Source organism: Aphidius gifuensis, linkage group LG5, assembly GCF_014905175.1.
Source record: "Aphidius gifuensis isolate YNYX2018 linkage group LG5, ASM1490517v1, whole genome shotgun sequence".
NCBI classification, from domain to species: domain Eukaryota; kingdom Metazoa; phylum Arthropoda; class Insecta; order Hymenoptera; family Braconidae; genus Aphidius; species Aphidius gifuensis.
Genome location: NC_057792.1, coordinates 434143 through 450709, shown reverse-complemented (window position 1 = coordinate 450709; position 16567 = coordinate 434143). Strand labels below are relative to the sequence as shown.

Sequence of the window (16567 nt, the reverse complement as noted above, 5' to 3'; positions counted from 1 at the left end):
AAAAAAAGAAATATAATGGAAAAACGGGGGATCAACAATTCAAAACCCCATCGTTGCAGCAAAGTATAGTAGGGGAAATATTACACACGGTGTATTTCATTGGTTCTAGTGTTCGGGGTAAAAGGAAATTTCTTTAGAACACGTACATACTACTGAAAACGCAGGCGCAATCAACAGCCAACAATTTTTTCTATTTATTTTCCTTTTTTCTATATATATATATGATTTTCTATCTTTGTTTAGCCCAATTTTCAAGCATCACTTTAATTCCAATTTAAATCTAGCTATATGCCTCTACTAGCTTGAGCTATTTTTTGATATATATATTTTTTTTCTATTTTTTATTTTCAATTTCCACGTCAACGCACGCGTACACTTCTCACGATAATCCAGGCCAGAGCTTTGTCCTATTTTACTATCGATCACACTTGCAATATAGAGAACAAAGAATTTTTATTTTAATTATTTTTTCATGGCACATGTGTGTATAAGATTTATCAAAAATTATATCAATATATTGTCAGTATATACGAGTACATATTTTTATATATGGAAAAATATTATTTGATGATGAGAAGACACAGTGTGTATGTATTTCCGTCCACCTGTCTCCTCTTCTTGAGGATGCACTGACAAATATTTGTGTCTCGTGATAAATTTAAGAAAAGAAAAAATAAATAATATATTTTTTTCAAGTGTGAGGAGACTTGACGAGACAAGAATAATATTAAACAAGCTGCTTTATAATAAAAAAAAAAAAAAAAAAGAGGGTGGTAGTGGTGGAGAACAAATTCGTGTGAAAAATAATCAAAATGAATATATAAAAATAAAATGAAATGAAAGAAATGAAAGGGTTAAGAAATATTTAAACGGGAAGCACATATCAATTGGATTTTATCCCAACGTTCTATTTATCATTAATTCGGGATAACTCGGAAATTTAAACGATCATTGCCGAATGTGATATACAAGGGAATTTAAGTAGGTCGCTTGAAAGCCCGCACGTGTCGTCCTTGACTCACATAGTTTTAAGCGCAAGCGCATCGCTTGTCGCATTGCTGCTTAGCTTTTTTTTTTCATATAATATAAAGCTCATTTTCTTTGTTCTTCATGTGCATTATCAAAGCATGCACTTTATTTTCATAGATTTTAAGCTGGCCCTTTTCTTTTATCATCATCTCGACCTCTTTTTTCCAAACTCACTAATTCAAGTGCATGGCAACAGACGAGATTGCTGTTTTAAATAATATGAATAATCTATTAGCTTTCAAAAATAATCTCTAGAGCTTTATATAGAAATTAAAATAATTATCTTTATCAAAAGTATAATATAATTAAGAAGCTTTTTATAGTTTTTTTTTTTTTATATAAAATGATTAAAAGTTTTGAGAGAGCTATTTTTATGTTTGTTTATTTTTTTTTTTTTTTTTGTCATAAGAAAGAGGTTATTCGTTGGGAAAAAATATAAAAAATAGAAACTTGTATGAATATGTACGTAACACTTCCGTTTCGTATAAATATATATAAATGCTTGGCTTACAAGATTTACTATAATAATATAATATTTTTTTTAAACACATGCACGCACATGTGATGTAATCCACAACTCGATTTGTTGGAAAATATTTATGTCATGGAAAATATGTTGAAATATGAATAATAAATTAATGAGACTTTTCATGAATTTATTGATCACAGTTTAATGAAAATTTTTTAAAATGATAATTTTGTTGGTCAGCAATTGGGCTTGAGCCACGTATTGATCGAGCTGGGTATATAATAATATACGAGAGAAGAAGAATAAGAAGAAAAAGAAGAAGAAACACGTAACGGGCAAGTCGAGGGAGCGCCCAATGTACGGGCCATTTGCCCTCAATTGAATTTGGAGCAAACCGTGGAAAAATTCAATTTTATTTTTCAATAAATATACTAAAATTATTTGGCTATGATGATGAAACAGTCTACTGCTTGAAATAGAAATTAAAAATATCAAATTATTTTCTATGAGACTATTAGTAAGATTTTTTTATTCGACCATTTGAAACTGATCGACGAAATTAGGACAAATCACAAATTAAGTACAAATTAATTATGCTAATTATAGATTCTTGTTATTTAAATTTTTAATAATAAAAAAGTGTCTAAATATTATTATATAAATGGAATTTTATAATTACAAAAAGTAGATAATAGCTTTTTTTTTATACTAGTGTCGTAAGTAAGAGACGATTGACTGGTTTTACCGAGAGTTTTATTACACTTTTTTTTATCAAGTTAATTTCATGGAAACATGGAAATTATATTTAACGATTATTTTCAACGACATAAAAACATGCAAGAAAAATAGCTAAACTATTGTTTTTAATTTTTACAACAGACTAATTATAATGTTTTTTATTTTTTTTTTTTTTTAAATTACCATTATTTAAAAGAAATAAATCAAGTATTTTTTTTTTCATTATTTTATTTCGTAAAATACTTGGTTGTTATCAACAAACAAAGATAACGATACTCCACGTGTCACATGAATTTGGATTTTATCGATTTTACATTCTCCCTCTTTTTTTATATAAATATTTTTTTTTGTGTCTCGTCTTTTTCCCCCTTGTATTTAAAAAAAAAAAAAAAAAAAAAAACTGGCGGCTATTGAAAATGAATACACGCTCGTTGAACATTGACTACCGACATGTTTTTCATATTGAATAAATCTCATCCATAAATTGATGAATGCAATCCACTAATACATCCGAGTAAAAAAAAAAAAATTTTTTTATTTTCATCATAAATAATTAAATAGAAAATACTTGAAAAAAAAAATCATTGCGGTTTTCTTGAAAAATAACACGACAAATTCTAAACAATTAAAAAACCAGTTAATTTATTTCGAAATCAAAAGTTATGTGTTTTTTAATTTCGAATTTCCTAATGCCTCGAACAAAAACTTGTATTTAAAAATTAAATATAATTTATGGCACAATTGTATTTCGAAATAAAATGAGATAAATAATGAAACAGCAAAAAAAAATAAAAAAAAATAAATAAATAAATCAATAACAATTGACTAGCATGACAATAAGTTTCCATGAACAAGTGTCAATTGAATTTAAAATTAAAATTACGATGAATACGATAAATAATAAATTTAAAAAAAAATAATAAAAAGACATTTAGTAATATAGTAAAATATAGTAATAAAATTTAGCTTGAATATTAGCGCCGCGTGATTGCTTCAATAACTGGCATGCTTGAGATAAGACCAGGCTCTTATCTGACATGGTACATAATATGCCCAACGATATGCTTACGTAACAATTCAAGCCAGACATGTACAATAGTCTCATTTCAAATATCCAATAATCCCCCCGTATCTAAATTCAACACAAACACACACGTATTTCATTGGCTATCATCAAAATTACATTTGATAAATTTTATTTTCACAAGAAAATATACATTTTACATAATAATAAATAACCAAGTTAATAGTAATACTCAAAGTCCACCAGCAAGAAAATTATTTATCATTAAATCAAAGAAAAAAAATATAATAAAAACAGCAACAACAACAACTTGATGGTTTTATTATTTTAACAGAGATAAGATATGTGTCGATTGAACAAATGAAAATTCATTTGGCAAATGAAACAAAAATGTAATCAAAAAGATAAATAAAAATATAGCAATTTATTTGTAAAATAACTTACGTGTATGATGATGATGTGATATGTGTCCGAGGTTGTATTGTAATGTGGTCCACAATTTAACCACCAACTCATAACTGGTTGGTATTCTCGATTGGAGTGACTACGATATCATTTGGCAAGTAACTGCTGATGTTGTGCTGCTTATGCGCAAACTCTACTCGCATTTTTTTATTCATCAACTGATGGTGGTACTGCTAAAACACACATAGAGGGGACAATGTTATTAATAAAATTATTATTATTTTATTTATTGTAAGTAGACAAGAAAAAAAAAAAAAAAAAGATAAGACATTCATGCCATCAAAGACAAGTCCGTTTTGTTATTTTCTATTCGTGCATATGTATTTTCATATTATCGTGACGATTTTTATTATTTTGCAAAATATATTACTCGTGGTTGATCAATATTACTACTTTGAATAATGATTGGTACCAGCGTTCTATATCTTTTTTTTTTTTTTCTATTTGATTCAACTTCCATCAATCTCTTGATAGCCAATAAATTTTTCCTGATACATTTTTTTTATACAAGTTTGCTGTGTGTATGTAGATGATCGCGTGATGAAAATTATACACGGAAATAACAAACCAAAGATATTCTTCATGGTGCGTGTCAAACACACAACGGATATATTTGACACAAATGAAAATAAAAATATTTAATATTATATTAAAACACGAAGAGGAAATAAAGTGAAATAGAAAAAAAAAAAAAATTAAATTATTGGAATATAATCTGATGATAATTATATTCAGTTGATGAAATTTAAGTTTTTAAAAATATTTTATACTGTTGGAAAAGCACCACCACCACGTGGCACGGTCTGAACGTATTTTATATATAACTTTTATGCTTTTTTTTTTTTTACAACTTTATTTTTCTTGAGCCAAGTACAACGAGGGAGATTCCCCAAAGGTTTTTCTTTGTTAAGATCCAAGCAAAAGAATGAGCTAGCTATTGAATCCCCATTTACACACACACACAGATGTACATCTAGCATCAAGGAGTATCCAGCACTTCTGGGTCGCGAGATATATCCCACCGGATATATTTTTTTTTTTTTCAAAAAACTCCTCTATATATTATTTTTTTCTTTGTTCTATTTTTTATTTTTTTTATTTTACTATCGATTTTTAGTTTAAAATAAAATTTATGGTTAATAAAAAAATATAAGGCATAAAATTATTTTATTTATTTTATAATTTATTATAAACAAAAATATAGGAAAAAATGGAAAAAAAGTATCGTTTGCTTATTGAGTAAATAATCCATCATATATAAAAAAATAATGTTGTATGATGATAGTAAAAGAGATAAGTGAAACTGGATAATTCTCAAATAAATATATATAGATAAATGGGGCCAAGAGAACTCGGCGCCCATGGTTTTTGTTGCTATGGGCAACCACCATTGCATCGACCGATTCTCATCCATTTTCAACCCCATAAAACGACGCTGCTGCGGCAAAACCAAACTACCCTTCATCTCAATGTTGAACCAATTGTAAGTACATTCATATTATATAAAACGCAATGCGCCAATCGAATTTATTATTATATTTAGCAATATTATTCAACTAAAATTTGATGGATAAATATAGTTGAGTTTAGTTGTGTCGTTGTGTGTGCAGCAAATTTAATAAATTGAGTAAATTTTATATTTATTTCTCAACGTATTAATACCAGTTTCACCGACACACACACACATCATGCTAAATAAATGCTAATGTCAATGGATATGCACACGTTACAAATGAACAATAATTCTATGTTTGACCGGTTTAGCCTAAAAACGTAAATTGCAAAGATAAAAAAATAAATAAAGGAGAGAGAGAGAATATTACATTTGCCAGAATAGTTGCGTGTGGGTCGAATGAAAACTAGGACGACATGTCCAGATGTTGAGATCAAGAAAATATGAAACTTTTAGAGAATAAATTGTTTTAAATATATTATAAAATAAAATTATGTATTTTACGATTTTTTTTTTTATTTTTTTTTTGATAATAAAAAAAATATATATTGAGAAAAAAATAAAAAAAAGTTTTAATGAGTAAAACAACAAATGTTTAGGCAATGTTCTGACATTAAAATAAACATTGAGAAGTGAAAGGCACTTTGGGGAACACACATTGGTGTGAGATGCAGTGTGTCTTGATGTTAGACACTTTGAATTTGTACAAGTTTCGAATACTTTTCCCTTGTGTAAAAGAAAAAATATAGTAAAGACTGATGATGCTTAGAACTGGATGAAATTGGTAAAGAAAAAATTAAAAAATTAAAAAATAAAATAGAAAAAGACAAAGCAAAAGTAAAACTTGAAGAAATATATTTAATTTTTTTGTTATTTTTGATAAAATGTAATATTGGTGGTGTAAAATGTACAAAGAATGTACATTTGAAATACACAGGGTGTATTTAAGAGAATAAAGAAAATCAAATAAAATACAGTATATGAGGGAGAGAGCATTGACCTTTGGGCACGTGGCCCCAGGGACACGTGCCGATATTCGAATAAAAATTATATTTTATTTTCTTGATAATATACTTGAAAAATATATGTCTTATTTTTTTCTATTCATTTCTATACATATTTTTCCATGCCTTTAAACTTTTTTTTTTTTTAAATCATTTTGTACGGAAAATTCAACGACACAAAGACCTTTCTTTCGTTCAACATTGGGGTGGTTATTTTATATGTATACATAGGCCGTTATTTTTTCTATGTTCTTTCTTTGTTCACGATTACTTTTTGGAGACTGTGAGAGAAAAACCGTTGGTCTTGTTTTTTGACCCGTTAAATCTTTTATGCTTCATAGAAAAAAAAGAAATAAAAAAAAAAAAATAAATGTTCTCTTTTTTTTTTTTTTCTAATTTTATGTTGTTTAATAATTTTTAATTTTTTATTGTTAAATGAGAGAGCATTGAAAATATCGTATTTAAAAAACAAAAATCATGATGAAAAAATAAAAAATATTTTTTTTATATTTATATTATGTGATGAACTAATTTAAAATACTTCAAGTTGACTTTTCAAGACATTCAATAGGCGTATAATATTTATTTAAAAATAAAATGGTTTTTTTTTTTTTTTTTCAATTCAATGAGGATTTTATTTTTGAAACAATTACTCGACATATTTATTCAGTATATACATTGAGAAATTCAAATGTATTAGCTCGAAGCTGGTGCAAGAAGTGCAACAAAAAAAATATAAAATGAGTTTATGAACATTTGTTTGACATTAACAAATATTGACACTACACTCGGGACCTTCGAATCGGATAACGGACTGTTATACACACACACACACACACACACTCTAATACACACAGTAAAAATAAAATTTATATATCTATCACTATCGACAAAGATTAGAATATTTAAAAAGAAAAATAATCTGCAATTTTTTATTAAATATAAATACGTCCGTGTGTGTATAAAAAATTAGGGTGAATTTAATTTAAAATAATATGATTTTCAAGCTTAATTTTCTTGGATGAAACGAGTGTTTAAATAAAAAAAAATAAATAAATAAATGAGCCAAGTTGTTTATAAAGAAAAAAATGAAAAAAAAAAAAAATACACAGACACACAAAAATATATGCATGATTATTAGGGTTACATTTGATGATGTCTCTGGATTTCGATTGCGTAACAAAATACTTGCTTGGCAACGATACAAGTTTTACGAAATTTTAAGTGTCGTTAAAAATCACCGGCCAATTTCTAACTTCACCAGGTAAAAATTAAATCAAACGACCAGATTATATATTAAGATTTGAGCTTAAATTAAACCATCATCTAAAATACATAATTAAATAGAAATTTTTTGTTTCGAAAAATTTTAAAATAGAAATATATAATATATAATTTTTACCAGTTTTCTATGAGGTAAATATATAAAGTGTATAAATAAATATTTAAAGAAAAAAATAAAAAAATGTTCAAGTGAAGAAATGTAGGCCCCACGGGTTCTGTCTCTGTTACCATGCGGCTTCGGGGCCACGGCGTAGGTGACAGCGAGTATTGATCAAACACTCTTGGACCCGTATATATTCACCCCCATTACGTATCCAACCCCTCAGGGCGACCCTCGACAACGCGCACCGCTTCATCGTGCCAACATCCCCACCAATACTACTAACCATTGCCTCTCATCATCAACTCTCTCTCTATCTCTTTATATATATTTTTTTTTTTTTTTTCATCTTCATCATCTTGTTCTTCTTCAACATCACCACGACCCTCTTTACTTGTAAAGCCCTCTTTTTTATTTTCTCTTGGCCTCCCTAAAGCTCTCACAGTGCTTTGACCCATTTGGCAAAAATATCAGAGCTTACGTCGTTGTTGCGATGCTGCTGCATGAAAAATATTCTTTTTTTGTTTTTAAATTTAAGAGGTTAAATATTTTTTTTTTTTTATAATCAATTTGATATAAATAAATTATTAATTATATATCTGCAATGCAGAAAATTATTATTTTTATAAATAAAAAATTTATGTTATCAAAAAAAAAATAATAAAAAAGTTTTGATGTTTTTTTTTTTTCTATGTGCTATACTTTTGAACCACGTATTTTCTTCATCGCTGTAAACTACTGTCGAGGTAGTCAAAGGGGGTGGTGAGAGATAGAGAAAAAAAAAAAAGAGAAAAAAGAGAAATAAAAAAAAAAAAAGCCCCTGATAGGGAAGCTCTAGGTACCGAGGGGACGAATGAAGGAAGTGGAACGAGGGCAGAGTATTGATCCCACCAGCAGTGTGGTGGTTGACACATTTACCAAAAAGCTTCGTGTGTTCTAGTTTTAAAATGAACAAATAAAAAATGCTTGAGCTTAAAAAAAAAGTAAAAAATATATTAGAAAATGAAAAATATTAATTTTTAATTAAATTTATTATTGAAAGATTCAACAGACAAACATGTTAAAATTTAATATTCATCAATTATTTCATGGCAAAATGAGGGATAGACATTAGTGGCATATCAGCTTGTCAACGTGCCTCAATATTCACTAATAAAATTAATTATATACGATAGTAACAAGAGCATGTTACACGAGATACATCGGGGAGAGAAAAAATAATAAAAAAAAATGTTTTCATCAAGGGGTGGAACAGCCATCAATAACACGATTGAAAATAACAGTAAAAATAAATAAATAAAAAATAGTAGTAGTAAAAAATAATATAATAATTTAAATAAAAATCAAAATATTATTATCTGCATTTGATAAGTATTGATTAAGCCGGATGCAGTGAGACAGTGAGTGGCTATTGAAAGAGGGAGAGAGAGAAAGAGATGAATACAGTTAGAAGCTGCAGCCAGAAACAGACTGTGAGATAAGACAAAAAAAAAAAAAAAAAGAAATAAAATATATATATATAGCGGTATCAAAGGCATAACCCCATTTGCAAAACTATCTGCATTAAACTGAATGTCATGTGTTTAACGTCAAAAACGTCGGGTGTGTGTTGTATGCGCTTTGTTAGCAAACGTTACGACGACTACGACGATGACGATGACGACAACGCATGCGTTTAGATGAAAAAGAGAAATAAAAAATAGGGGACCACCTCATCGTGCATACAAGTATATAAAAAAAAATTCTCATGAGAATTTTGAGCTATATAATATCACGCCCTATTTTCGTCGCGGTTGGTATATATATCAGTAATTTTCTTCAACAAAAGAAATATTTTTTTAAATATTTAAAATGTACAAAACATGACCAACTAGTCAAGGCACTGGATTGATAATAAAAAACATATGTATATTAGACAACTCACCAATGATATTTCCTTGTAGACAGCCAAGTTTTATTTTTGGTCATAAAACATTCATCGTTATTTGTTGTAATAATACAACTCAGCATTTTATTCAATTTGTCGTTATTTTGTTTAGCCATCTGTAAATAAATATAAATTTTATTATTAATATATAGTTTTTTTTTTTTGCTATTTAATAATGATGAAAATAGTTGTTGTACAATATACACCAATGGAGAGTAAAATGTTGATGAGGCAACATTAGAAAGTAGACGTTCATAAAGCGTGTAGTGGATGATAAAAGTATTTTTAGTTTTTTTAAATAAATATATTTATAATATTTTTTTCCTCATGATGATTTTAGTTGTTGTTAAATTTTTTTGCCTTGTACACAATATATTACAAACATACTCAGATATTTTATAAACGACCAGAACTGCCACTTGACTCATTTCAACAAAAAAATAAATAATAATTATAATTGTTTTTTTTTTTTTTTTTTTTTATTTTCCATTGAATATACATGCAATTCTTCTCACTCCAATGAATATATATATTTTTTATTTCAAGTATTAGCATATGCACATAATGTGTGAGATTTGTACTTTGTACCTGCTCGCCTGACTGATTCACTCATTTAATTTTTTATTCACAAGTATTTTCTATGACTTACGTAATATTTTAGACACAGTCATTTCGCCAAGTTAAAAAGTTTAGAAATGAAAATAAAAAAAAAAAGGGAAATTTAATAAGACGTTAAAGAAAAGAGAAAAAAGTGAAAAATGATGTGGAGATTTTTATTTTATATATTTCAAGTTTTTGAAATATTCACTTGAAAATATTGAGTTAATGTAATGGAAGATTTTTCATTTATTATAAAAAATAATTTCCATAAAAATTGAAATAATAAATTATCAAGTGCATAGATTTTTCGACAAAGAAATTATGCTAAATAAAATAGAAAATATATATTTTTCGAGACAAAGAGATTGAAGCACAGCAAAGTGCATATGGAGGTCACCCCCTGGTGAAAATGTGGGTGGTAGTTTTACCAGGTCGTTTACAAGGGATGGATCTATCGAGACTGCAACCGCCGGGGTAACTGGGTCAGTCGGTCAAACCTTTCATTGATCCATCCCCTTCATTTCATAAACAACAACAACAACAACAATATAAAATAAGCAAATTTAATAACTCGAAAATTATGATATTTTTATACTGGGATTTGCCTCAATTTTAAAACACTCAAATCAATGAAGCCAAATAAAAATAAAAAAATTACAAGAAAACTGCATTATGATTTGATAAATAAATAAATTTTTTTTTTTTTTTTTATATTTTAATTTGATGAAAAATAAGAGAATATACGTGTTTAGAAAAATGATGATCAAGTGGATTGCATGAAAAATAAGCCAGTGAATTTTGTCTGGTTCACAGTGGATTAACCATCAACTCAAGGCACCATGATGTTGATGGAGACAATCATAACGGCCCGGGTGTAATAGTGGACAGAACAAAAATAAAAAAATTAAAACGAATGAATATAATGAAAAAAAAAAATAAATAAATAATCGAGTAGGGAACCAGAGAGAAAGACTTTTTAGTATGTATAAATTGTAGAAGAGAGCGAGGTCGATGACCCGTGCACGTGGAGTCACTGAAGTAGGCCACGTAGTGACATCACGCTAAAACAAAATGGCCGTGCCAACATATCCCGTAGCACCAGAGTAACGTTCATGTTGATTACTCTACAGTTTAGTAACAGTACATCTACAATATGTATGTGTGTGTATTAATAATACATACATGTTTTTTTTCTCTTTTTTTTATTATTTAAAATGAGTCGACTATTTTTACGTCAAAATTTATTTTTATTAAATATGTACATATTTATATTTTTATTTTTAAAATTTTAAACATGGTGTATTCAATGCTTTTTAGGAGGAAAAAAAAAGCCAGCAAGTATCTACCGTGACAATGGAAAAAAAAAAAAAAAAAAAAAAATGAATTTTTAAAGATAAAAAAGCATGTCGACAGTTACAAGGCCACACAATGCTTATCTTTTTTATTATTTTTTTTTTTTTTTTGTAATCTCTATTTTTCATATTTGTTAACGCAATTTTATTTTTATTTTTTTGATGCTTAGAGATAACCTCAGATATAACCACAAATGTGGAAATATATTTTGTTGAAAATATTTTTATTGTTAAATGTTTAATAAATGAATAAGTAGCTTACCTTTTTGATTGATGATTGTTCAATTGTTGGATATGTTACTTTTACGTTTTTTTATTTGTTAAATATATGAAAATACTATTTGATTATTTAATTAACAACGTGGTTATTATTTTAGATTGCCCAGAAATAGAAAAAGTGGTCCAGGGGGTGATGAGAAAGAGAGAGATCGACAAACTGCAACATTGCAACGACAAAAATTAACAAAACGCCATCTACAGGTGCATTTATGTTTGTCTAAATTTTTAAACAATTTTTACAATAAAATTTGAATTAATAAACAAATCTTAAACTGTGTGCATTAGTATTATTATTTTTTTTTGAATAATTATAAACAATGATAAATGATAAAAGTATTTGTTGTTTTTTTGATAATAATAATAAAAAGACGCTAAGTCTGCAGTACCGACCAAAACATCTGTAAATTAATAGTCGGTAAATCAGTTGATTATTTTGCCGCCATCTTGAAAAACCGTTTTTTCAATAAAAAAAAAAAAAAAAAAAAAGAGTTATTAGTCGAATATTGGAGTTAAAAAAATCAGTGCAATTATCAATAATTAGTGTAAATAATATCGACAATTATGTAGTTTATCGGTGTGAATTTTTTAAAGTGATTAGAGAATAAAACAATCAATAAGTGATGAAAAATAAAAGACAACAACGAAGATGTGATTTGGAGCAATTTCAAGTATTTTTCCTGTCTCAAATAAAAAGAAAAAAAAAAATGAGCAACAATAAGCAAAAAACAACAAGGTAATTTAAAAGATAATTATTTTTTTATTAATTAATTGTACTTTATTAATTTATACATATAAACAATGATCATGTGTTCTAATAATTAAGATGAAAATGAATTTACATCAAGTCATGGAATGATGACAATCAGACAAGATACAAAAAAAAAAAAAAAATGAATAAATACATTGAGTAACTATTGATGATTAAATCAGTCAAAATTATTCATAATAATGAAAAAAAAAAAATTAAGTTTAATAGTAAATACTCAACAAGTATAATACCACAGTCATTTTGTTATTATTTTTTTTTTTCTTCTCAAAAGTCTTTGGATGTTGTAATTTGTAGTTGTTGTTGTTGTTTTGAAATTGAATTTAATCAACTTCTTCCATTCTTGAAGAATCTTCAGTGGCTTCTTCAACAACTGGTGTAGAATCAGATGAATCTTTGACTTCTTCCATTGGTACATCATCATCTTCAATACCAAGACCCAATTTAATCATACGATGAATTCTAGTTGCATGAACTTGTGGATTTTCAAGGGCAAATCCAGATGCCATTAATGATGTTTCATAAATTAATACAACAAGATCTTTGACTGATTTATCATGTTTGTCAACTTCAATTTTGCTTCTAAGATTCTCGATGATTGGATGATCTGGATTAATTTCAAGATGTTTCTTGGCAGCCATGTAACCCATTGTTGATGTGTCCCTGAGTGCTTGGGCCTTCATGATTCTTTCCATGTTTGCTGTCCAACCATATTGTGATGTGACAATACAACATGGTGAATTAACAAGACGATTTGATACAACAACCTTTTCAACTTTGTTGTCCAAAATGTCTTTCATGACTTTACATAACTCTTCAAATTTAGTCTTGTTTTCTTCCATTAGTTTTTTATCTTCATCAGATTCTGGAAGTTCCAAGCCTTCTTTTGTAATTGAGACCAATTGTTTACCATCAAATTCTTTCAATTGTTGAACAACATATTCATCAATTGGCTCAGTCATGTAGACAACTTCAAAACCACGTTTCTTGATTCTTTCAACAAATGCACTGTTAGCAACTTGATCTTTATTTTCACCAGTAATATAATAAATGTGTTTTTGATTTTCCTTCATACGATCAACGTAGTCTTTCAATGAACACATTTCATCACCAGATGCTGATGTATGATATCTCAATAATTCAGATAATTTTTTTCTATTTGTACTATCTTCATGAATACCAAGTTTGAGATTCTTTGAAAATTGTTCATAGAATTTTTTAAAGTTTTCTTTATCTTCTGATATTTCTTCAAATAGCTCCATGCATTTTTTAACAAGATTTTTACGAATAACTTTGAGAATTTTATTTTGTTGTAACATTTCACGACTGATGTTCAATGGCAAGTCTTCACTGTCAACAACACCCTTCATGAAATTGAGATACTCTGGAATAAGATCTTCACAATTGTCCATGATAAAGACACGTCTAACATACAGCTTGATGTTGTTCTTTTTCTTTTTGTTTTCAAACAAATCAAATGGTGAACGACGTGGTAAAAATAGCAGAGCTTTAAATTCAAGTTGACCCTCAACTGAGAAATGTTTAACAGCTAAATGATCTTCCCAATCATTTGTCAAGCTCTTGTAAAATTCACCATACTCATCTTGAGTAATGTCATCTGGATTTCTTGTCCAAAGTGGCTTTGTTTTATTCAACTCTTCATCATCAATGTATTTTTCTTTAATTGTTTTTTTCTTTTTTTTCTTATCTTTATCATCAGCCTCTTCATCTTCACCAACTTCTTCAATTTTTGGTTGTGTATCATCATCTTTATCTTTATCTTTAACTTCTTCTTCTTCATCATCAGTTAATTCTTTTTCTCTTTCTTTTTCAATGTATAATTTAATTGGATAACCAATAAATTGTGAATGTTTTTTAACAATTTCTTTGATCTTTGACTCTTCAAGATATTCAGCTTGATCTTCTTTAATTGTCAAGATCATTTTAGTACCACGACCAAGTGATTCACCAGTATCTTGACGAATTGTAAATGATCCACCAGCAGATGATTCCCAAATGTATTGTTCGTCATCATTATGTTTTGATATGACTGTTACATTATCAGCAACAAGATATGCTGAATAAAAACCAACACCAAATTGACCAATCATTGATATATCAGCACCAGCTTGAAGTGCTTCCATAAATGCCTTGGTGCCAGATTTAGCAATTGTACCCAAGTTGTTGACAAGGTCAGCTTTAGTCATACCAATACCACTGCACAAAAAATTAACATAAAATTTATTAGTTAATTATTATTGATAAATAAAACAAATAAATATTTTATTTATTTATTTAAAATAAATAATTATACATACGTATCAATGATGGTTAGAGTTCTATCAGCCTTGTTTGGAATGATCTTGATGTGAAGATCCTTGCAGCTGTCAAGCTTGGTTGGATCAGTCAATGATTCATAACGAATCTTGTCCAAGGCCTGTTGACACAAACAACAACAACAACATGATTAGTTGATGAATCATTAAGCTATTTATTAATTTTAATTGTGACTTTTAAAAAATATACAATTAAATAGGTTAGACTTGATTGACTTGATAAATAAATTTATGAAAAATTAAATGATGGTAATTTAAATTATTGTTTACTTACATCAGATGAGTTTGAAATTAATTCACGAAGAAATATTTCTTTATTGGAGTAAAAGGTGTTTATAATTAGACTCATAAGCTGAGCAATTTCAGCTTGAAATGCAAATGTCTCAACATCACCAGTTTCTACGTTTTCAGGCATCTTGATGTAATTCAATTAAAATTGGTAGTTTGATTTATAAACAATTGCAATAAATTATTATCCTTGAGGATATGCAGTTGAATAGAATACTTTGTTTATGCACGATACGTACAGCTCTGTTTCACTTTTGGTTCTGATGCCAAGGCGCCAGCGACACTCGCTTTTATCGGCTTGCAATTATTCTAGAAACATCGACCAGTCGAAAATTCTAGAATACAATATAAAATACATCTACAAATTTATTTATTTAATTAAAAAATTGTCATAATAATTTTTCTATAGATTAAACAATTTTTTTGAGATAAATTTATGCATTTTTATTAATTTTTTTTCATAATTATTTAATTAAATTAAAAAAAAAAATTGTTGTCTGGTTGGGGTGAGTTTCCGGCAAATTGGAAACGCCACAGATGCTTCTAGAAGTTGTCTAAATAAATATATAAATAAACAATACTATAAATAAATATTTAAATTAATTTTAATTTTGAAAAAAAATTAATAAAAATATTTAAATGAATTTTTAAATGTTAAGTTATGATTTTATTGTTTATTTAAAAATAAGAGTAATAATATTTATAAAACTAATTTAAATTGTTTATAAATATTAATAAATAATTTAATAAAAAAATATTTATTCATTTTATTATTTAAATTGATGTGAAATTGAGAAAAAAATATTTTTGCAATAAAAAATTGTTGGAAATCATTTTTTAATGTTTTTTCATCGATTAGAAATTTCGAGAAGATTCTAGAAGAGTCTAGAATTATCTAGAAAATATAAATAGGATATGCATAAATAGGATGCGCATGTGCTAGGACTTGGTGGCTTGGTGGCTTGGGTGGCTTGCTTGATGAATCCAAAACACTGGTCGACTCGAAATCGACATTGGTGAGCCATCTCTTGGTTGAAATAAATTTCTACTGTTGTAATTACGTCGGTAAGACAGGACGAAATGAAAATTTGATGAAAAATATTAAATTTTCTTTATGAAAATATTTTTATTTACATCTTGAATGATGTAGGATTAATTAGATTTATAATTATCAAAAAACTAGGATAAATTTTCATAGGTATTTGTTTTAATTATCAAAATTTATTAACTCAAATTACAAATAATAATTTATATTTAAATTAACAAAATGACAAATTATTCTCAATTCCAAGAGTCATTTAAATAATATATTTGAAAAGATATATAAATTATTTATTTTCATTTATAAATCATCATCATTTGTGTCGTTTAAATTTAGCATTGGCAAATACCCTGATAAACGACTGAAAACATTGACCTTTGATTGACAACCTATTTTTGTTGCAATTCCGAT

General features: G+C 27.4%; 1 protein-coding gene and 1 long non-coding RNA gene across 2 annotated transcripts; both read right to left on the bottom strand.

The window, feature by feature from the left end:
* Window positions 1-1405: 1405 nt before the first annotated feature.
* LOC122856610 lies at window positions 1406-11918 on the bottom strand. The gene is made up of 3 exons (XR_006374152.1): window positions 11708-11918; window positions 9491-9609; window positions 1406-3898 (listed from the first exon to the last, which is right to left on the bottom strand). It is a non-coding gene; the product is annotated as an uncharacterized LOC122856610 (long non-coding RNA).
* A 540-nt stretch (window positions 11919-12458) lies between these two features.
* LOC122856608 (heat shock protein 83-like) lies at window positions 12459-15400 on the bottom strand. The gene is made up of 3 exons (XM_044158319.1): window positions 15101-15400; window positions 14809-14927; window positions 12459-14707 (listed from the first exon to the last, which is right to left on the bottom strand). Exons 1-3 carry the CDS (start codon window positions 15239-15241, stop codon window positions 12814-12816), a joined length of 2154 nt encoding a protein of 717 aa, XP_044014254.1. The 5' UTR covers window positions 15242-15400; the 3' UTR covers window positions 12459-12813.
* Between the last annotated feature and the right edge of the window lie 1167 nt (window positions 15401-16567).